This window comes from Octopus bimaculoides, chromosome 1 (assembly GCF_046866305.1).
Source record: "Octopus bimaculoides isolate indiv1 chromosome 1, ASM4686630v1, whole genome shotgun sequence".
In the NCBI taxonomy this organism is placed as follows: Eukaryota; Metazoa; Mollusca; class Cephalopoda; order Octopoda; family Octopodidae; genus Octopus; species Octopus bimaculoides.
This window is the reverse complement of record NC_142928.1, coordinates 36,314,796-36,339,795: the sequence shown is the minus strand read 5'-3', so window position 1 is coordinate 36,339,795 and position 25,000 is coordinate 36,314,796. Positions and strand designations below refer to the sequence as shown.

The 25,000-nt window shown below is 33.5% G+C and overlaps 1 protein-coding gene across 1 annotated transcript in view; it reads left to right on the top strand.

The window, feature by feature from the left end:
• Positions 1–25,000, top strand: part of LOC106878977 (neuroglian) — a 552,234-nt gene that overhangs the window by 482,039 nt on the left and 45,195 nt on the right. Inside the window, exon 7 of the mRNA XM_089354891.1 lies at positions 23,332–23,575. Coding sequence (XP_089211017.1) covers positions 23,332–23,575 — 244 coding nt within the window. The remainder of the gene's footprint in view (positions 1–23,331; positions 23,576–25,000) is intronic.

Genomic DNA, 25,000 nt, shown 5'->3' with positions numbered 1-25,000 from the left:
TTCTATCCTTTGTTAGATAGTAGGGATAGTTAAAATGTTAGGCCAGGGATTAATGAGATCCTTGAATGTCAACCTGAAGATGTTCAATTTCTTTCCCAGCACAGTGTATTCTGAACTACATTATCCAGTCTGTCCCTCTATTTTTAAGATGGTAAGATGTTGTTTCAGGGTGATTTGATTATGTCTAGCAGGTCAAACACCTCCATAGACACTTTCCTTACTGGATTGTGAAAGGAAGCAACCAGTGAGGAAGATAATGCATTATAACAAAAGAGCTGACAGGTGGAAATTGATAGAAAAGGGAATTTTCTCCTCAGATGTAGATGTGTGTGTGTTATCAGGCATGGAGTGGCGCTGTTGACAGCTAAGGTTCAGCAGAGAGCAATGTCGATGAAGCTACCAGAGAGTAAAACAAAAATATTTTATCCAGTGTGTCTTATTTGCTTGATTGTAAGGTATAACAGGAGGAAGATTTTAGCTGCTATTTCTATGTGCAACCACATAGCAACTCCCTCAGTGGTTCATTTATAGGAACAAATGAAGTCACAGTTGATACCTCTTCTGGTTGCTAACTGCTGAACTATCAAATAAGAATAGAAGATTTTATCAGAAAAACTGAAACATGAAAATTTTTATGTGCAAAACACAATGGCTGCTGTAAGGTTTCAAACTTATGAGCATATTGCCATTAATTCTAACTCTTTTAACTTCACAGCTGCAGTTTCTCGTCAAGATATAAACATAATATTCTGATGTGGGTCATAATTAGCCATAGTAGAATGCCAACAACATGAGTCACTTAAAATGATAGTAAGCACCTCCAAAAAAAACCAATTCTGCAATTGAGGTTTGATTCCTTAGAGATTTTTCATATTCCTCCTCATACTTTTGATTTTTGATAACAGTGAATAGCCTTGAGAGAAATGGACTGCCTTACCTTTTGACACATTGAATAAACACAAATTCTTTCCTTGTGATCCACAAAGCTATATATAATGGATTAAGAAGTGATTTTGCTTCAGTAAACCAACTTCTTTGGAGCTGAATTTTTCAATGTTTTCTGGTTTTTAAGAGAGTATTTTGAGGGTCATTTATTTGACTGTTATTAGTGTTAATGTAGACCTACCATTTAGAGGCTCCTCTTACTAGCAACACCAAAGAAAATCAAATGCAGCCGACTTAATATAAGCATACCACTTGCATATAGAAAACAAAAATACTAGGAATTATTTACCAAACTGCTGCATTATTCACAGCACACAGAGAAAAATATAATGAAGAAACCAAAACACAAGCACAAATACATCTACAGTAATTGCAAGTACCACATAAGTAAACACAAAGAAAAACAACACTATGGTTCAACGAACATATTGGATCCCCTCTCCTAATTTCTCAATAACACTCGTTTAAGGAGCACAAAATAGCACACTTCACATCATCACTGATTGTTGCAAACAGATCATAGTCACAGACCAGTTGTATGATGAAATATAAATACCACAAATGAAAATCAACTGAGATGTATGAGGAGTATTGTTTTTGCCACAACAAACTCCAATTGACACAGTCTCAATCACTATATGTATAACAACACCACCCTCCGGCAAAAGAAATGTCAAGGAACATTTACAAGAGAGGAAACTAAAGTAGGAACACATGCACATACACATATAGGCATGTCCTAGCATGTCTACAGTCCGAAGATTGAAAACAGTGTGGTAAGAAGCTTGCTTCCCAACCACATGAATGTATTTGTGTGTCTGTGTTTGTCCCCCCCACCATTGCTTGACAACCAACGTTGGTGTGTTTATGTCCCTGTAATGTAGCTGTTTGGCAAAAGAGACTGATAGAGTAAGTACTAAGCTTACAAAGAATAGGTGCTGGGGTCGATTTGTTCAACTAAAGGCTATGCTCCAGCATGGCTGCAGTCAAATGACTGAAACAAATAAAAGAATATATATATATAGTCCCACTGTGTGGCACCTTGGGCAAGTGTCTTCTACTATAGTCTCGGGCCGACCAAAGTCTTGTGAGTGGATTTGGTAGACGGAAAACTGAAAGAAGCCCGTCGTATATATGTGTATATATATGTGTGTGTATATGTTGTGTATATATATGTGTGTGTATATGTTTGTACCCCCCCCCCCAACATCGCTTGACAACCGATGCTGGTGTGTTTACATCCCTATAACTTAGCGGTTCGGCAAAAGAGACCGATAGAATAAGTACTAGGCTTCCAAAGAATAAGTCCTGGGGTCGATTTGCTCGACTAAAGGCGGTGCTCCAGCATGGCCACAGTCAAATGACTGAAACAAGTAAAAGAGTAAGGAGTATATACATATGACATTGAATGCTCAAAATGAGGAGTAGATAAACAGCTGACAACTGATGAAGGGTCCTTTCTTTGTGTTTACCTGTCCTGTTTTACGTATTTCGTGTTGTTTGCACAGTTGGTGACATCCTGTACCCATACATGCATATATATATATATATATATATATATATATATATTATTTATTATTATTATTTAATTGAATGCCACACATCCATTTCCTAGTATATAGGTAGATAGACATCTGATGTCTGAGAAATTACAGGCATGAGTGTGCTCCATGATTATTCATGTTGTGCCTCTTTATGTCCTGTAATGTATCATTTTGATAAATAAAGATTGATAAAACAATGTGTTTGATTGTAATAAGTACTAGGTTTAAGATGACTAATTATAATCCTTAAAGGTGGTGCCCCAATGTGGCTGCAGTCTGTGTTCAAAATGGAATCAGTAAAAGAATATATATAACTCTGCCTTCACTCCATAGACATCTACAGATATCACCAACAGAATTACAATTGACATAACTGAAGATGTAGCCATGGTTTCAAGAATACCAAAACAATGCATCAACAAAATTTAGTGTAAAGCATTTATTCATACTGGAAACAGAGTAGGTGGGTATTGGAAAATTGGAAAGAAAAATGAATTCATATAGAAATGGTATTTGCAGCCTTTATCTATCAGCAAACCACCTCTGGCAATAAAACGTCCATCTAATATATTCTACGATTTGAGTAATGCTTTAAGAGCCGAGATAGTGATGGTAGTAGTTGTTATGGTAGGGATGCTAATGGCACTGGTTGTAAAGATTTTGTTTGTTAGGACTGATAGGGATTGTGGTGGTGGTAATACAGAAAATCAGGATAATAGTAGAAACGATGAGGTGTAACAAAGAAGGATGTCAGTAATTGTTGTTGTTATTGATGTTGTTGTTGTTGTAGGTTGTTGTAGTAAACTGAAAGTGATGGTAGAGTAGGACAAGTACATAGGCAGTTCTTTTAGATTTTCAGTGAAATCTGCATCATTCGAAGCTACAAATATTTCCCAACAGCTTTTGCTGGTCTTCTCGGCAGTTTGACCAATTGTCTTTCTAATAAAGCACCCAAAATACAAAGAGCTGTTCTTTTTCTATTTGGAATCTAAAGAAGTGTCACAAACTGGTGCAGCTAGCTGTTTATAGTCATTAAGTATGTCAATATAAGAAACAAATTTCACATCCCAATCTCTTCAACCATTGTTAACCTGGTTTTTGTACATGACTCTTTCTTCATTGCCTTTGTCTTGTGCTCTCATATACCTTGTATCTCTCTGCATCCTTCTCATAGATTCAATAATTCAACTACCTTCTTTTTCTCTCTTCTTCTCTCAAAATATTTCACACTAGCCACAACTCCATTTAGTCCTTCCCTCTTAGCTATATTCTTCCTCAAAACTTATTCAACATTCCTTAAACTTAATTCCTGCAGTTTGTCCTTATTGTTATTATCTGTACAATCATGTGTGAGTCACTCACCAGACACTACTGAAACTTTATCAGTCATACCCACCCTTCATCTAACTATTCAACCAATAAACAAGCCAGCCAGTCTATTGTGAGCAACACGAGAGCCATTTGTCATCCAATCATAAATTGCTTCACTCCTTACAATATCTTTTATCGAGTTTTACTTCAAATGAATGACTTCCGTTTAAACATTTTTATCTTGCTTCTTTTTTCCTTCCTTTTTGTTTAGTTCTCTGCTTTGATATTTTTATTTTTATCAAACCAATATTTATTTAATACTTCTGTTGAATTTAAATTCTTTGGTGGGGTTTGTTGGTTTGTGTGTGTGTGTGTCTGTGTTTTGTTTTGTCTTTGTTTTTGTTTGTTTTTTGTTTTTTTGTTTTTTGGTAGTGGGGGTCCCCAAGCAGATGTAAGAGTCATTATAAAGGTGGGCCACATTTATTATTAAGTTACAAAACATTATTTAGATTAATACAATGTCAAAGCAGTCTAACAGAATTTTTAAAGAAGGAAAGATAGAAAAAAAGAAGCAGAAATATTTCATTAAATTTATCTTTCGATAATTCAAAAGTTGCCATGTTTTAGTATTTCTTTCCAGTTTCTAAAAATTTATTTCATCTTTCTTTCTAACATTTTTTTTAATTAAAAAGCAATTGTCTGTTAAACAATTCTGATGAGAGAATGTAAAGACTGCTACATAACTGGACATATTTGCTGTGTACAACAATTTCTCATTCAATGCAGGAAATAAAATCACATCAAGACAAAATGAAATTTATTAAAAATCTGTAAATATGTCGAGAAAACAACTTTTCTAACTGTGGTTTGGGAACACACAGTTCCTCATGAGAGAAGCTAAAAACAAGAGTCACTACACTCTCTCTCCCTCTTTCCATCTCTTTCATTTAAAAATGGTGATGATTTTAATTTTTTAAAGCTGTTTAATTTGTTTTCTTCAATTTTCTATATTTTTGTCCAATTATTTCAATTTTATTTTGTTTCTCTTATTTGTGTTATTTTTAAGCAATACAAATGTTCATTAATAACTTCTCTCTCTCTCTCTCTCTCTCTCTCTCTCTTTCACTCTCTCTCTCTCTCTCACTCTCTCTCTCACTCTCTCTCTCTCTCACTCTCTCTCTCTCTCTCACACACACACACTTTCTCTGTCACTCCCCACCCCCACAGACTGAAAAAGCATTGATTTCTTGTAATGGGATAAGACCAAAAAATTTAAGGAGAGAGTATAATTATTTGCTTCAAACCTTTAGTATATCTCTGGTATTATTTCTTTTGGAGTTCTGATTTCAATAACCATATTATATCAAGGCACTGCTTGAAAAAGAACAGAAAATATAAAAGAAGATCAATATTTTACACTTTTTTCCCTTCATACTTTAGTCAATTTAAGGTGTAAGGAAATCTGGGTCCCTCATCACCACTTGACAACCAGTATCGGTATGCTTACATCCCATGTAACTTAACAGCTTAGCAAAAGAGACTGTTACAGAAAGTACCAGGCTCAAAAAAATAACTACTTAAATTCTTCAAGGCAGTGCTCCAGCATGGCCACAGTTTAATGACTGAATCAAGTAAAACATATGTACAGTGGTTGTGAGAGGATATAATGAACGCAGCTCGTAAATAGATAATATTAAAGTAACTTATTGTAATCAGCTTTAAATGAACAGAAATTAATGTACCATAACTATGAGTAAACCGTTGAATGTTGTGATATTTGTTGTAGCAGTAGTGGTAGTGGTGACCATCATGGTGGTGGTGGTGATGACAACAACAACAACAACAGTGAAATCTAAGCAGAGACAGAACTGATGCCAATATCTTCCATCAGATAATGTGCTTCATGAACTGAGACATGCGAATTCTTTTCTCTGACCAGGCATGGCTATGGGGTTTAGAAACTCACTTTGCAAACAGCTTGGTTCTGGGACCAATTTCATTGCATGCCACTTTGAGTCTCCTATTTTCTGTTGTAGCTTTGACTTGACGAATACTTTGTGAGTGCAAATGTACAGAACACCATCATACATACATACATACATACATACATACATACATACATACATACATACATACATACATACATACGTGTGTGTGTGTGTGTGTGTGTGTGTGTGTGTGTATGCATGTGTGTATATGATAGGTGCAGGCATAATTGTGTGGTTAAAAAGTTTGCTTCACAATCATGTGGTACTGTTGGTGAAAATCATTTACAATAGCCTTGGGCTGATAATGCCTTTAAAATATAATTGGTTGATGGAAGTTCACAGAAGCTTGTTGTGTGAACAGACAGACATATATGTATGTCTTCCTATCTTTATCTTGACATTGTTTACACACGTAGAGCTTAAAACAATGTCACTGTCACTTGGGTAGTGTTACTGCTTACATCTTGACATTAAATATATCCAGCCATTGAGAAGTTCATCATGCAGAATACCAAGAAAATAAGTACCTTGCTTGGAAACAGGAGTTGGTGACAGGAAGAGTATCTGGGCATAGAGTACTGCCTCAATAAAGTCTCATCCAACCAATTCCAGCATGGAAAAAGTAGACATAAAAACAACCATGAGGTTGATGGTATGTGTATGTATATGTGTGTGGTTGTATGCTTATATTAATGTGTGGTGAGAAACAACCACTCAAACAGAAATCCCCTCCATTATTTATGTTTAGTTAAGTCAGCTTTCCATGTACCAATGTCTTCTTTGAAAATGAGAATAAATCAAGACCCAAGCAATGAACTTGAGTCAATATAATCAACTGAAACCGTTGAAGGTGATGCCCCAGCATGGCCACAAGCCTATGAGTAAAACTTATAAAAGAAACAGCAAAGAAGAGACAATAAATAAAACACTACAGTGGATTTAAACTCAGGGCAGATGAGCTGTTATTCTGAACTATATTCAATGAGCTATTTTATCTCTATCGTCAAAATGTGGGTTAAAAGTTGGTTGAAGAAATACATGACTATTAGAGACACAGTTGTTCCATGCAAGAGAGATATTTGAATATACCATGTTATATGATGGTGAGTTTCTCATGTGAAAGCCTGTTTTGAAACAACAGCATTGTGGTACAAGATAGAAAAACAGAGGTTGGCTGAGTAACTCTTGGGAATTAGAGATTTAGATTAGGTTAGCTATTGAAATGATACATCTTCAGTTTGAGGTGGCACAGGATAAAAGGTCAAAAGAAACATAATCTTAAGTAGACATATATAACCCCTGTGAGCAAGGAGGAGTGGGGAAACATTATAATGATAATGATGTCATGATTATGAGAATATTGAGAATGTTGATGGTGATGCCGATGGTAATGAGGCAGTTGATATTAGTTATCACGATGTAGTCAGTGACTATAACAACAATAATAGTCTCAATATTGGCAGCAACTATCAGCTATGACAATGGCAACTATGCAGACAACAATTATAACAACAGCCGTTACAATAACGATGACAGTAACAACAGCAGTAATTATGACAACAGCAGTAATTATGACACTAACCACAACTCTGACATTGGAAGTAACTACAACAACAGAAGTAACTATGACTTCAATCATAGTAACTATGACATTGACAAAAACGCAAAAACAACAACAATAATGTTAACTATTGCAACAACATTAACTATGATGTTTACGCTAGCTTTTGTGTTGAAGATGACAGAAGTTACTATTTCTTCATTAACAACAACTATGTCTATGATGTTGACAATGATAGTAACTATGATAGCAACTATGACATCTACAACAACAGCAATATTAATGTTGATGATAACAGCAAGTTATGAAAATGATAGTAATAATAATGGTCACAGTGAGGGAGAAAAGAATAGAAGCACTGAAGGAAGAAAAGAAGTTAACTCTTCCTTATATGTAGAACTCTATATAATTGAACCACTATAAGCAATTGGAAGTATTATGGTGTAAACCAATATTAAGGCAATACTAAGTGGCAAGTTTTTCCATCTTTTGACAACAATATGAGGGACATGTAACAATAAAATATGGGGCAAACAACAGGATAATAGTAAAAACATAAACTTGTCAAATAAAATAGTTTTCTGATCATTATAGCATAAACATGGATGAAATTTTAAGTATTAAGGATATAAGGGAGGAGGGATAGAAAGAGAGAAACAAAAAAGACACAAGTAAGAGAATGAGGATAAGAGACAGTTGTAAAGAGAAAAATGAGAGAAGACTGAATAAGAGAAATGACAAAAAGGGCTAGAAGAGGAGAATAAATATGAAACAACGACATTAATACATTTTATGTCATGTTGAGTAAAAAAAAAAAAAATGCCGAGGGTGAAAACAGTAAAAGAAAAATTTATTCCTTCAATATAGATATATAAAAGTTCGTTTTCTATGTTTTTGTTTTCATGTTCTCGTTTCTCATTCTTTCTACGTTGTTTTGATGTCCTGTACCCATATATGCATGTATATATACAATATATGTAGCTATGTACATATATGCATATATTTATATGTTATTTATATTATAGATAGATAGATAGATAGATAGATAGATAGATAGATAGATAGATAGATAGATCATCTTTTGACATGTGTTTTCCATGCAGGCATGGGTTAGACAGTGTAATATTATGATATGTATAATAAATATTATATAATATACATATACTACCCCTTACACTTCACATTGTATTCCTACTATTTTACAGTTCCTTTCACTTCCTCTGCATCCTTGTCCTACTTTTATTTCCTATACTTCTCTTCCCCTAAACTGATATTTATAATGTCCATCTCAATCCCCATCTCTAATTATCTGTCACACTCCATTACACTTGCCTACCCGCCTACCTTTTCTGTTCCTCTATCCCTATTCTCTCCCACACATTCACTTAGAACCTTGAGGCTACACTCTCACCATCTTACTGTCTCTTTCTCTTTCTTACTCACTTTCCAGTGGAGAAAGCTATGCATTCACCTCTTCAGTCAGACATCAGTTCATGTTCCTCTACTATACTTGCATCCTTCAGTACAACATGCCATTCAGTTGAGGGGTTTCGTTTTGCAAGTAAAATGCACCCAAAACACTCTGTAAAGTGGTTGGTGATAGAAAGGACATCCAGCCGTAGAAACCATACCAAAGCAGATACTGGAGCTCAATACAACCCTCTGTCCAACCTATACTGTCATGGAAAATTAGAAGTTTAATGACAATATATTCATTACGCTCTCACCATCATCATTTCTAGTGCTGTTACCACAATAAAATGAACCCTTTATAGTCTATAAAGTGGTGTTAGAATGGGTATCTGGTCATTGGAGTGAAGATACAACTGAAATGTACAAGTGAGAGGTGATCTTTTAATACATACACATATGTGTGTGTGTAAACATACATGTAAATATATATATATATATATATATATATAATTATATGTATTTATTCTATCCTAATAAATAATAATTCGGATAGAATAAATGGGTTAATAGAAACCAAGTATTTATATATATATATATATATATATATATATATATATATATATATATATAATTTTTGCTTATATATAAAATTATATATAAGTGTATTTTAAAAGGTGTGTATAGATTATATATATATATATATATATATATATAATATGTATGGCATTAGGAAGGGCATCCAGCTGTAGAAACCCTGCCAGATCAGATTGGAGCCTGATGCAGCCTTCTGGCTTGCCAGTCCTCAGTCAAATCGTCCAACCCATGCTAGCATGGAAAGCAGACGTTAAACGATGATGATGATGATGATGATGATATATATATATATATATATATATATATATATATATATATATATATATATATATATATGCTGATATATAATATTATATACATATGAGTATATATATAATTTTATGTTTTATATGTAGGTATGTTATATATATATATATATAAATTGTCACCAAAGATTTTTTTTTTTAAACTATATGGAAAGTTATTTAAACAGGCATAGAAACATTCATAACTGCACAAATATATACACTAATATATGCCACTAAAGAAGGACATGCACATACATACACATTACCATACAAATATATGTGCATATACATGGAAAGACACCTGCTCACATATTCCAACATGCACATTCATAGATACATTTACAAACCACACAACTAGACACACAGAAACACACGTGTGTGTGTGTGTGTGTATTTATCACTCATGCCTTTTTTATACTTACGTTTCTCTCTCTCTCTCTCTCTCAACACAGACATACATATACATGTGCTCACATTCCATAACTTTCTGGATATTTAAGAAAATGTAAAACAAATTCTCCTCAAAAAGCTGATGGAAAAACATTTGGGTACATATGCATATGTGCACATGCATGTATATACCTATGTGGGCACTTCTTTATTATTATCATTATTATTATCATTAATTTTATTTTCTTTCTTTCCTGTTCAGTAGCATAGGTTTCAAATACTTAGGTAAGAGATGGGGATGAGGCATAAATCTTTGGGTAGATTCAAAGAAAAATATTAACATTCCAGTTTATTTTGTGTATTTTTTGTCATATTATTGTTTGTTTTGTTTTTTATGCTGAAGTCAGTCTTAAATTATAACATTTATGGAATGCAAAAACAATTTGTTTTACAGAACATTCGGACTAAAAACATCCTTCCTTGATGTGCTATCTGTTGTAATCCATTTGTTTGTATGTTGTGATGTTTTATCTTTAGTTAGTTACATCATATTTTTATCTTACTTTTCATTTATTTCTTATTCAGTAATTTTGTTTTTGTTGTACCACCACACTCATACACACACATACCAAAAGTTCGATGTGTAGTTGCATAAAAGAAATTATAGGAAGAAGAGAAAGAAATTGCTCAGTGTAAACGTGTGATCAGTCATCCAGATAGCAGAGCTTGCTATGTTCTAGAATATTCTGTTCTGTTTCATTTTGCCATCTCCCTCTCTTTCTCTCTCTCTCTCTCTCTCTCTCACTTTCTCTCTCTCTCTTTTTCCCCCTCTCTTATTCATTCATTCTCCCAATATTTAAATGCCTTACTAACTTCAGTGACAATTCATTGGAAGACAGAGGGAATCATGAAGCATGGAACAAGATGTGGGGTATTTTGGTGGTCTTTGGGTGGTTAGGGGAAGATAGTTTATGGTAGATCTGTCTTCTCAGATAAAAATCCATTTCCAATATTCTTGGGAAATAAAAAGTAAACAAAAAAAAATATAGTGAAAAAATAATGAAAACAGAATCAAAGATTGGGATAAATGGAATAGAGGAGATGAAGGGAGAGAAGAAAGCTAGCACAGTTGCAGGGTGTTCAGGCAAGTGTAAATGCAGAGAGAAAAATGGGTGACAACTTTGAGACATCAAAGTCTGAGAGCAGATTATATGCATCAGAGGAAGCTGGGACTAAAAGAAGATGGAAACCAAGCAGATAAATAGTAATATATAGGTATAGTAAATGAAAGTGACGTTGTAGTAGTGGTAGAAGATTGAAAGAAGAAAAAGAAAAAGAAAAAGAAAAATGGTAAAAACCTATTTCAATGACATTATGTGAGTGTCTTTTGGCAGGATTATAAATGGAATTTAAGAATGAAAGTTCCTTGTTTGTTCATTTCCTTGTTTATTTCTTGTTAAAATGAACTTTTAGAAAACAGATAGCAGATCAGTATTTGTCAGTGAAAGAATAAGCTGTGTCAGCAATATTGTCCTAGTTTTGCTCTTCTTCAATATGAGTTTAATTTTAAAAAGTATTTGAATGATAAATAAGCTTTTGAGAAAGGCTAACAGTATTCACATATATATGTATGTGTGTGTCTAGTGACTGATATACATACATGTGTGTGTGTGTGTGTGTGTGTTAATAGACAGACAGACAGACAGACAAGTAGATAGATAGATAGATAGATAGATACGTGCACTTACATATGCAATAATTGATTTAACTGTAAAATAATTCAACATTAAATTGATTTCCATAATGCTTTTTTTCAGCAATACTAAAGATGCAGTTAATCATAGAATAACTTTGTATTAATTCATTATTTTTCCAAAGGAATGGATGTTATATTTTCTTGTTGTATTTATTTGTTATTCAGTGTTAAAATTAAGAAATATGAACAATTTTCATTTTCTGAAAAAGCATTTGAAATATACAATATATTTCCTATTTTTCTGAATATTTTCAATCCAGTCCATTTTTCAACAATTAAATCAAGTGCAGAGTACTTTGAATTTTATTTTCCCTCCTATTTTTGTTATTTTTATTATTATTTGCAAAGTTTAAATCTTAAGGTTCCTTAGAGCAAGTTTTTGTCTCTAACTATGACAGCATTAAGTGATACAGAAACAAATATTTGTCTAGGTAGGACACTGGTATCTTCTTCCACCAGAAGAATTGTACTCAGTACTACAACAGTAAATTGTGCCATTTTTGGTACCAGCTTAAATCTAGATAGTTTCTTCTGTTGAGGGCTGTATATCTTTATTGTAGACACAATGCAGTTCTGTCATTCTGAAGTTAGAAGAACTCATAGATATTGCGAATCACCCCTCTTCCAATTAGATTATTACAGTTGTTGTTCAGTTTAGACCTTAGTAGACTGAAGCTTGCATAAAAAAATGTATAATGAAAGCATGACAAAGGTAGCTATTCTGGGAGAAAGAATTAGTTAATGTGTTTGCTATATTTTCTAGGAGCTGAGACACAACATGAGTGACAGAATAAGAAACAGATGTATTGGTGGATTTGGAGAAATTTGCATAGTTATTTAGCTCAGAGGAGCAAAAATTGTTCTATCTATATCTATTGCTGAATCTATATCTGTGAGCCAGAGGTTGTAATGTTGATCCCTTGTCTTCATATATTATACTTTAATGATACAACGATCCATGATCATTTTGTAACTGTTGAAATACATGCAGCTGATCAGTGATAGTGCACAGTGCTCTGCTTTTACATCACTTTTCCCTGGAAATATGGGTCAGGCAAATTGGACTATTCTTATGTTCTGTTGGAAGAGCTGTTTTCCCAATACCTAGATAACTCTCATTTCCAGCAATGTAGTTAACTTCAAACAAAATAATATGCATTACTCTAAAACAGACACTATTTTTTATTAAATTGCTCTGGGGAAAGAAATGTGCCCATAACTAATACAGGCCTTCCACAATTGGTGAGATCAATGTGCTTAACAATTCTCTTGAACAGTTTCAAGAAAATATATGTATGAAGGAAATCCCTGAGAGCCTACACCTTAGGGTAGTTAGAATGGGTTTAATGGTTATTATGGAGCTTAAGTGATGAGAGGAGTGACTTGGAACCACCAAGTAAGTATGGCATGAGGATAATCAGCTCTTAAGGCAAAGAAAGGAGGCAATATGTCAATGAACCAGAGGTCAGAGTGTGTTCGTGAGTGATTTTATGCTAATTAGTTAAGTGGCCGGGTGCACCATCAAAAATATAAGAAGAGTACTTCCTTGTGGTTCTCGCTTGAGCTTTGTAGAGAGTTAGTAGCTGTTTGTGGAAGTTATAGTTTCTATCCCTGTAGAGAGAGGTCATTTTTTTATGATACAGTCTTTACTATGTTTCTATTTTCTGTTCCTGAAGAGGAAGGTAAGCCTTCGTCACATTATATAGTTCTATAATCAGTAACTCAACTATTCAGCCTATAGTATTATACTGGAAATAAACGTTGCAACAGCATCTAAAATATCATTTATACTGATTATGAAAGGAGTTCTTAGATGGTTTAACAATTTATGATTAAGGTCATGAAGATGGCTTTGAGGAGATACATATATTGTTTTATCTACTCAAGAAAGCTAAAACTAATTATTCTGTCTACAAGAGCTGTTTAAAGTGAACACTTGAGACATACTAAAAAAATTAAATAAAACTGTAGAAAAGAAGAGTTGGAAAAGAAGGAACTCAGTCAAAGAGGGAAGAAAGAGAAAAAGAACAGAAGTTGGAGAAGGAAGAAAGAGAGGCTAAGAAAGGAAAATAAGATTGAAAATATTTATTAGTCAATTACTAATTTCTGTTTAATTTAGAGAAACACATTTCAAGACTAATTGTTTAAACTAACAGGGAAACTTCTAGTCATTTTCACATCTAAGAAAACCAAGTAAGGAGATGGTGAAGACAGGAACAGTATAAGAGCAGATAACAAAATTAATATCAACAACAATCTCCAATTACTGATAATATCAGTACCATTAGTTCACAGAAATTTTGTAATTGAGTAAAGCAATCTAATATCTACTAATTACCTACAACAGACATTTGTGACCTACATAAAAAAAAAATTAATCTAAAGGGAGATAACCAGAAGCCATTGTTCTGTCTATGAGCTTGTTAAATAATTATTGGCATAGTGGAATTGATATAGCATACAAAAGTTGATGCCAAAATACTTTGGGATATTTAATTCCAGGAATATATTTCAAGAGTTCTAATCATGCAATTTTGCTTAAGTACAAGAATCACCCACATTATGAGAATAATGAATTCCTGAAAAACTTAACATAATATGAAATCCTGTAATGTGAAATTAATTTTCTCGTTGATTTCATGTTGTAGAGTAATAAAGTATTCTTTCAGATTATTTTAGAACAACACAAGAAAACAAGTAACACAATCTCTTTTATGCATGGAAACAATTTCTGAATACACTTTACCTTTACCTCTGTTGGAAACCAAAGGTCTCTCTCTCTATCACTGAGTGAAAAGAATATTTTATGAAGCATGTGTACAAACTGCAATGCTACATGGTAGTGAGACATGGGCCCTGAATACAGAGGACATGCAAAGACTGGAGAAGGATGAAGCTAATATGCTCCACTAGATGTGCAAACATCAGTGTACATGTGTGATAGAGCACTAATGTATTGAGAGAAAAGTTAGGCACAAGAGGAATTATATGCAGTGTGCAAGAGCACTGGTGCTGGTGCCACAAAAAAGAACTGCTGATGGTACCATGTGAAAAGCAATGATGATGGTGCCATATAAAAAGTACCCAGTACTCTTTGTAAAGTGGTTGGCATCAAGCTGTAGAAACCAATCCAAAACAGATTATGGAACCTACTGCAGCCCCTGGCTTTACCTGTTCCTGTCAAGCCATCCAATCCATGCCAGCATGGAAATTAGAAGTTAAATGATGATGATGATGACAATGACAAAGATGACAACAATGACAAAACGATATGAACATTTAAAAACATTTAAAGAGAAATATTTTAGGGAATAAACAAGATTTATAATACCATAATAGGGTATGTTCTTATGACTAAAAATGTTCATTATTGTGTGAGGGTTGGTGCTGGTGTAAGAAACAACCTTCTATCTTATAGTTCATCATCAACATCCACTTGAGGGATTCTTGAGCACCTGGCTTAATTTTCTCTTTATTGTCACATATTGTTCCCTGTACAAGCTTTAATGCTTTGGTATTGTGGCTAATTTTTTTCGAACACATCAAACATTCTTCAAACAAATTTAATATCAACTGTAATCCTTTTGTGGTTCCTTTTCACACAACTAGCTTCAGTTCCACTTCATGGATTCTTTCCAGACATCTTTAATCATAGGTAAATCTAACAGCAGCAATGATCAACAATTATCCACAACAAATAGGTAGTAAAGCAGAAGCACCAGTAAAGAACTGTTTTGTGATAGAAAAATATTAATGTCTTATTCCTATGGATGTAAGAAAGGAAATGAGAGGGTAAAAGTCTGAAGGAATGAGGTGGAAGGAAGTACTATATAGTTACAGTTAGTTGAAGATTTACCAGGTTCATGGGTACTTTGCTCCTTGAACTCTGATCTAAGACATAAAAACTTCACACTACTCACACATTCTCATGCACACTATTGTGTTGACATGCATCATATGTAACTGCAGACATTGCTCTCATGCTGATACTATTATTGATGCTGCCAGTTGCTTATTCGAAAGTTGCTGAGTTGGTAGTTGTGATTGTGTTGGTTTTGGTGTTTGCGGTGATAGTAATGGTAGGGATATTGCTGGTGGTAGCAGTGGTCATAATGTTCTTGCTAATTGTAACTGTAGAGTCTAAAGTCAATTCTCATTGACCTAAGATCAAACACACTTCATTCAAACATTTAAAATACGCTAGAGTATAACATTATCTCATGTGATTGGTTTAGGATCGTTGGAGAGGGTTATATTGTACATACTATTGCTACTGTTGTTGTTATTGTCATTGAGGAATTGATGGGTTGGTAATGGCAGCTATTGTATTAGTGCTGGTGTTGGTGCTGGTTGTGTTGGTGTTGATAATAGATTGAGATGACGATGAAGGTTGATTTATGTATATGTATATAGATGGATATATTGATAGATATACATGAATATGTAAGCAAATACTCGATGTAACCCAAGAAAATATACAAAAACATATATACAACTATTCACAGTGAAAAATTTCACTTCACATATTTCTAGTGACCATATACAAATACTTTCATACATATACACACATACATATATGTATGTATGTATGTATGTATGTATGTATGTTTCTTCTTTGAATTTTGTTTAAGTTCTTAAGAGAACATAAAGCAACGAAACTTTTTGAGTTAAGAGAGTTCCCAATATTTGTAAATATGTGGTTAAGTTAGTGTGTTGGTTTAGCTGTCAATGCACACACACTTTTGTGTGTGCATTTGTTCATCTAAATAATCTCAGATGAAGAATCTTTGGAATGTCTTACAAATCTTTACTGTACCACTCATAGATTAGATTTGGAGAATACACTTCAGTTTCTTTTGCTCTTTCTTCATAGGTAAATAAGTAAGTAAATATGTATGTATGTATGTATGTATGCCTCTTCTATATTTTAATTATTATAAATCTTCCACTGAAGAGGGAGCCTGTTTCCAACAAAGATACAAGGCTCCATCTTTGGGATGTAGTTAACACAGACAAATTCACATTTGGAACTTGAAAAAAGTCTTGCATATTTTTACTGTTCTATTCACAGATTGAACTTGTAATATATGAATCAGCCAGTCAATTTCTCTTTCTGAAAATCCCAGTTTATCTAGATTATCCTTTAAGCATTTACTAACAAAACCTAATGCTCCAATTATTATTGGTATGAATATGAATTCATAGTCTGGATATAGAAACTGGAGGTTTTGAAGCAGTTGTCCATAGATATCCTCTTTTACTTTGATTCTCAAAGAGATATTTATACCTGCAGGGTAGCCAACCTCTATGACGGTACATATCTTTACCCCTCTGTCCCAAACAACAATATCTGGCCTGTTATGCTTACATTTAACAGAAGTTTTGATGGGAATATTCCACCAGTATTCTTTGAGTTGGTGTTTATGAATGTATGCCATAGCAGAGGGATTTTCTAAGTTTATTTCAGGACAGTCTTTTTTGCGGATAGCATTGTAAATTGTTTTAGCAATAACATCGTGCCACATAAGGAGGTAGTACCATGACGACATTTTAGGACAGCTGCTAATCACATGTGTAATATGTCTTCCACAGAAACATGATATAGCCTTCACATGCAGTTACTTCTTGGGATTACAAGAGCCTCACTGTCTCTCTTGTTCACCAAGTACTTTGTGGCAATATCCTGTTCCTGGATTGCACATGCATAGCCTTCAAAAAGTATGATGTGATGTAGTGGTCTTATGTCTAAGAGAGACTGTGCTTCATGTCAATTCTACTGTTTTCTTCAAGCATCTAGGCAATATACCTATGTATGGTCTTTTTTTTTTTGTATACTGAGTGCTTTCCATCCAGGCCTTCTCTGAGGTAAGAGAGCCCAGCTGTTTTGGGACTGTATAGGAGATCATCAGGAAGAGAGTGTTTCTTGAGGAGTTCACTCCCAACTCATACAATGTTGCTCACTTCACTTTTCAGGACTGCATTAATATATTTATTTTTACTGCTGTTGTTTAGTAGGTGCTATGTATACATGTATGTATGTATGTGTGTGTGTGTGTGTGCATGTGTGTGTGTGTGTGTGTGTGTGTGTGTGCAGATTTGCATATTTTGTTTTATGTATGTATTCTCATGCATGTAGCTGAATGTCTAGACATGCTCATGTATACTTAAATGATAAACTTCTGGAAAGTTTTACAAATTTTTATAGTCCAGTGATGGCTTGGATTTGTAGTCTTTGAATCAGATTTCTCCTTTCTGGTTCTGAGAAACCTAATTTCTCAAGATTGGTATTTAGGCAATGTGTTACATGTGTGTGTGCGTGTGCGCGCATGCCTGTGTGTATTGTGATTATAGTCTTTCAAATTGTTAATTATACTTTGCTCTTTGCTAAAACACCAAGATGAGTCCTTTTGGCTAAGAAGAAAGTAGTTTTTAAATTCTTAAAATTTGTCCAAGTTTCCATAAGAGCAAAATTACAGACCTTATCCTAAAACTAGAGATCATACTTTACAGTCCCCATGAATCCCTTTACCTGAGGTAGCCATAATGCAGGAGATCCCTGAAGTGTATATGAACCAGGAAAATACTAAGATTGGTGAGCACTAGAGAATGTAGGGTCAAAGCTTTTGACAAGTTGAGTACAGTTGGGATTCGGTGAGGGTTGTTTTTTTGTTTTTACTTTCTTAGTAGTATTCATACTTCGACATATTAGTTGCATGAGAAAAAGTATAACACAACTAGAGTTTACTGTGCAGCAATGAGATGGATGGAGAGTTCAGACTGAAGATGTTGACAAGTAAATGGCTATATAATATTTAGTAATCGTATCTTTTAAATTTTAACTTCAAAGATGAAAATATTAAAAACAGCAATAAATATTTCTTTTTATATAAATAAAGAAAGCTTATTAAACTGATGATGAAGGTGGGCAATGTGGGGTGGAAGAAGTGATGGTTAGGTGAAACAAGTTTACTGATGGAAGACAAGTAGTCAGCAGAAACCTAAACTAAATTGCTTTACAATATGTAAAGTTTGGTCCATTTCCATTCTGTGTTCAGAAATCCCCAAGGTCAATTTTGCCTTAAGAATTGGCTTTCTGCCTAGTCAAATAAATATTGATGCTTTGTTCAAAATATTGTATCTTGATGATTGAAAGAAATCTATCAGAATAAGAAAATCTCAAAAGGAAGAGATTCAACAAAATGGGGAGTATATATCATTTTGCCTCACATTATTAAAGAAAATGGCTGAATATGTAGCTGGTGAAGTAATGTAGCTAAAAGCTCTTTTTAAATAAGATGAGGGTAGAGTAGAAAAGTTTGGTGTGGAATAAGTTTTTGTTGTTCAGTGGTCTAGATATCTCAGTTTGTATATGATTTTACAGAAGTAACTGATCTGCTTTAGGAACTGCTCAAGCAGTATTAATAGCAAGTCATCTGATTTTCATTACAAAATATACTGACCTAAAATGTGATACCCATTATATAAAATCAAGTGATTTTGTTGAGGGCTGCCACATTAAGGAGATCAAGTGACTAAAAAGGAGAACCTCATTGATTTATTTTAGAAAGAAAATGGCTTCAGTTTGTATTCAGATCACATTTAAATTATTTCTGTTTGAAAAATCTATTAGATTTTAGAGAAATTTTCACAGATGCTGACTATATTTTACACTCTGCTTCCAGCTAAAAAATATGGAATTAGTCAAATAGAATTTGAGCAAATCATTCAGTCAATTAGAACTTAAATATGATCTTTGTTAAACAATTAATTATAAACTAGATTTTTAATTGCAATGCAAAATATATAATTCAGATTTAATTGTAAAATAATACCTGATTAAATTGTGAGTGAATTATCAATTTCTTCACTACCACCATCTTAATTGATTATTTAGTAATTTTATTGAGGTAGAAACTTTCTGGGTTATTTTCGCAGAATAATTTTTAATTCTGTAATCAAGATCCTTCTTAAATTCTGTCCATATAAATATGTTTTTTAACTTGTTATTTCATTCTTTAAAATGTCAGGAAAAGCTCAGCTCTTCACAAGACAAGAATTTTAATCAATCATAATATTCTTCTTCTAATATATTATTTTAAAGAAACTATACCACTTGATGTTATATTTTCCTATTTTAGAATGTATTTTTTATATGTAAGAAAATAAGGAAAGGTTTATTCTGTGATAAAATTTTTTTTATCTTTGGGAACAGGTTCTGCAACTCCTCCCTCATATTCATTAATATTCCCTCACCTCAGTTTTTCAAATTTCCTCATATTGTCAATTGTTCTCAAATATACGAGTAAGATTCATAAATTTATATTGTCTGAGAGAACCACTAGTTTCCTCTCTAACACTTCATGAACAAGCATTAATCACCCATTTTGCATTGTATTTTTTATCATCATTTTGTCTAGCATGTTCTTAATACTATTGCACAATAAGCCTTTATTTCATGCAATTGTTGCCCACTTGATGGGAGGAAATGCTAAAATAGGAAGCTATTTTAAGAGATGTAAACTTAATTTGTAATAAATTTGTTCATTATCAGAATAAAGATCACTCATTGTTTAGATTGATCCTTTAAAAAAATCCTATATTATTATCCTACATAAAAAGGGATCATATGATTCAAATGTTCATGGTTCTGATATTGCAACATATTCAAATGCAAGCTTTAACCCTTTCATAAACATATTTCTAAAGGAATATATAGTTTCAATTAATTTGAAAACAATCAGGAATTTGATGGGGGTTAATAAAGTACTTTTTTTTCATTATTAAGCTATTCTATAGAACAAAGCAAAAAACAAAATCATAAAATAATGATTGAAGTTTAATTTCAATATGAATGCAAGGTGTAAGCATAGCTGTGTGGTTCAGATACTTGCTACCCAACCGTGTGGTTTCAGGTTCAGTTTCATTGTGTGACATTGAGCAAGTGTCTTCTACTATGGATCTAGGTTGACCAAAGCCTTCAGGTGGATTTGACTGGTAGAAATTGAAAGAGCCTGTTTTGTGTGTGTGTGTGTGTGTGTGTGTGTGTGTGTGTGTGTGTGTGTGTGTGTGCGCGCGCGTGCATGCGTGTATGTGTCTGTCTGCATATGTGTATGTATTGATCTATATATCTCTTGTCTTGACATGTGATGACTGTAAGTAAGCATTATTTGTTTCCAATCTTCTGTAAAAAAACATGTCCAGTGATGGGGAGATATTACCTTGCTTGGAAACAGTTGGGAGGTTAATGACAAGGAAGGCATCCAGCCAGAGAAAATCTACCTTACCAAATTCTGTTTAACTCATGCAACCATGAGAAAGTGGACATTAAAATGATGATGATGGTAATGGAAGTGGCATCAATGATTTTGAAAATGCTTAAAATAGGAGGTTTTGTATCCTTGATACCAGAAATATTTCAGGTGGAATGGTCTCAAAAGGGTCAAATATATTTTCTTTTTGCCTACCTAATTGATATTCAACCAATTTTCCAACATAGACAGTAAAGATATTTTTCTCCTTATAGAAAGTAATCTATAAGTTATACAACTTAGCAAAGTTTCAAGCTAATGTTTAGTTTGTAAATCACTGTGCAAGGTGGTTATTTGTACAGTATTTCATTTTCTCAAGTGTTAGAAGCTATGTCTGTCACATTGAACTATTATTATCGAAACTAGAAGTCTGAAAAACACTTAGGTTGTTGCATTTTATTGAATTATATTTATGTTTATCTCTTATATAATTTTGGTATTATTCTATACTAGCATTTGTAATTTTTATTGTATAACTTTTGCAAACTGTACACCCCATCTCTGCTCACATTTTTCCAGCAATCAGGTTGGACACTAGAAAATCTGTTTCATTTGTCAGAATGGACCTACTACAAAGGTCTTGAGCATTACCCACTCCTCCTCTGGCCATCTTTTAATACACACACATGTAGGACCTCTGTCAATCAACGTTGACTATACTATCTGCATGTGCATGCTCAGGCCTGGTTAAGATGATTTTGCGGAAGACTAGCAGTTACCCATGCATACGAGTGTCTCTTCCTCACATCAATGTTTATCCAAGGGAAAGGCTACCAGCTTGGCATCAGACTTGCTACAGATGTTGCTGTCTGAACACAAAGTGTTAGAACAAATACCACAAGATATTTTGGCCACCTTCTAACTACTCACCAATCCTTTACTCTGGGCTGGTACCTTTTTTCTTATTGACCCCAAAATAATGAAAGTCAGAGTTGACCTTAGCAGGATTAGAACAAATACTGCAAGTTATTCTATCCAACACTCTAATGGCTCTGCTAATTGACTGCCCCATAAATAAAGCATTCCCAACACAAATCCTAAATGTAAATGGTTTTTTTGACAACTGAAAAATAATCAATCATTCAGTATATATGTGTAAATGTTAATTTATGAGAAAATTTGAATTCAAGAATATTGAGAAAAAAACAGCAGTTATTGCATGCATTTGGTTGATGTATCTGAAGGAAAGATACCCTTGCTATAATAAGAGTGAAAGATGAACATTCTCAGAGAAAAAATGTTAGCCAAAATAGAGATAATTAATAAGTAAATAAGCAGAGATAGCAGAATTAGACAGGAAACATTATGAAATAAAAAGAGACAGTTATTGACAAATGACTGCTCCTCTTATAAAACTAAAAATTAAACTTAAAGTCAGAGGACAAAGAGAATTGTTGAGACTGTACACACACATAGCCAGAACTTTCTGTCCATAAGGAATAGCCTGAACTTTGAATGCAACTACCACCATCTGAAAGGTACAAAATAAATGACCAATAACAAACAGCAACACAAAAATGCAACAAAAATAAAATACAGCCACACCGCACCTCCTAGCACCAATCACTGAAAAATTCCATTAGACAGAAGAAACTATGAGAAAATCTTATCACCAAACAAAATAAGGAAGTGCAACTTTCTTTCCTTATGTGAACTGGCTTACAAATACACTGAAACCATATATTTGCATCTTAATGCCAAACAAAGCAGCATAATTGCTTTTTTGGATAAATTTTTCCTATCCCAACATATACTTGAGTCAACAAGTCAAAACAAGAATATCCTGCACCTAACATTAGTAAATCACTCTTGTTCCATCCATAACATTTCAGTCTAGAAATCTCCTCTGTGACTACAACATGATACTATAAGATCTTTCAATATGCCAAAGCCAAACCAGTCACATTCACCCTACTGAACCCATTTGACAGCATCAATCTTCACAAAGCAGACTGGGGAGGATAACTTTGCTATCATTAACAACATTAGTATATTAAAGCAAGTAGGGAAATGGTGATGGAAATTTTTGACCTTTTAACTCCTTGACCAGTATTATACTTCTTATTCACTAAGTAATCATACTCCTAAATTCTTCCTCAAAATAGGTTGCTTTGTTTAAACATACATATCAGAATGTTTCTTTTGATTTCATTGGTTTTACTTACTCTGTTTATGCTAGTTTTGCATATTTACTCATTGAACAAAATTATAAAGAAATATTTCATTTCTTGCAGCTACAATATTGGAAAGCAAGTGAAGGACGAAGTGAAATGAAAGAAGTTGATATCTATGTGAGCCGAAATAGCAATGAACGTAGTGACCATCGACATCATCGGTCACATCGCCGAGGACAAGATATACGAGCAACTGTCACTAACCTTCCAGCATACACAGCAATGAGAGCCCAAGTGTGTGTCATGAATACGCACTTTGTGGGACATCCAAGCAACATTGCAAACTTTCACACACCAGAAGGAAGTAAGTAGCTTTTTGTACTCCAAACATAGTTTCAATCAACCTTACTTGTCTGTTTATTTGTCAGATGGTTGGATAATATCAACTACAGAAACAAAATAATGAGCCAACATAAATAAAGATGGTGAAACAAATTTAACAAGTCTGATGTTTATTTTGACATTTTAAACAAGTTCATCTGAAAGTAGCCTTAGGTTTCATATTCAGTGAGTATAATGACAGCTGCAGAAGAAAATTAACCAGAGTCTTTTACCTACATCTCATATTTCTCCATTTTCAAACAATATAAATAATATAATCCCCAGAGTATACGTTGGCTATAAACCAAAGTAATTTAGATAAGGGTCATACCTACATAATTTAAGCTTTGGGTATGAAGCTATTCAACTGATGAAAAAAGCAAAAATATAGATGGGAAAGATATGGAGGTTCATAGATAAAAATATAGATTAATTAAAGTAGATCTTCAAATATTCATATGTGAGAATGTTTTCTCTTCACTTGTCTCGCTAATGATTCACCTTCTGTAACACAAAGAAAATATTAACCACCACAAATCTAACTTGCTGAAGTACACCATTTTAAAATTTTATTTTGATAACATTATCATGTCTGGTTGTGATTGGTTATGCCTCTTATTCATCATATTTATTTCATATTCCAACAAGGAAAAAAAAACTGCATTTCTTCTACAAAGACAAAACTGAGTTAAAAGAAAGCATAGGTAGCATTAACTGGTTTTATAGTGAAGAATGTAACATTGGCAAATTTAAAGACATTGCTGACATAAGTATCATTGTTGACAATATTAATAACAAATTTTAAAAGTGACTCAGACAACACATTTTCATGAAAGGTGCGTAGTCAACTGGATTTATTTCAGTAGAACTATATTAAATTATAAATATAGTGATATAGGAATACTGTAGGAAAATATGGGAACAATGTTGGACAGCACATTCTTGACTAACCTATAGTACTAAATAAGTGCAATATTGTAATGTGGTGGTACATCATACACACATCACCACTACATTGTAGCACCACCACCCCATGGTACAATTTTGTAGTTGCAAATTAGTGGCCTTATATTACAACATTCAATAAACAATGGAGCATCTATGTGGCTCCTCAGCTTGCTAAAAACAGCAGTCATACCTCCCTCAAGTTTCACCCTACTATCTTAAAACATGGAAGGACTCAGTGGATAAAGTAGCCTCTGATATACAAAAAGTCAGGATTGCCACAGCTGGAGTGCCTTTTGACTATAAATCTGCACATCAAGGCTAAACTAGAGTTAAAAGATGGAACTGACGTTTATGTTAGATTATAAATCGAAGAATATTTTTGAAGTGTCAGATGTGACAGCATTGAAACATGATCATTTTACATCTATTTTCCATGCTGGTATGAGTTGACTGGGTCACC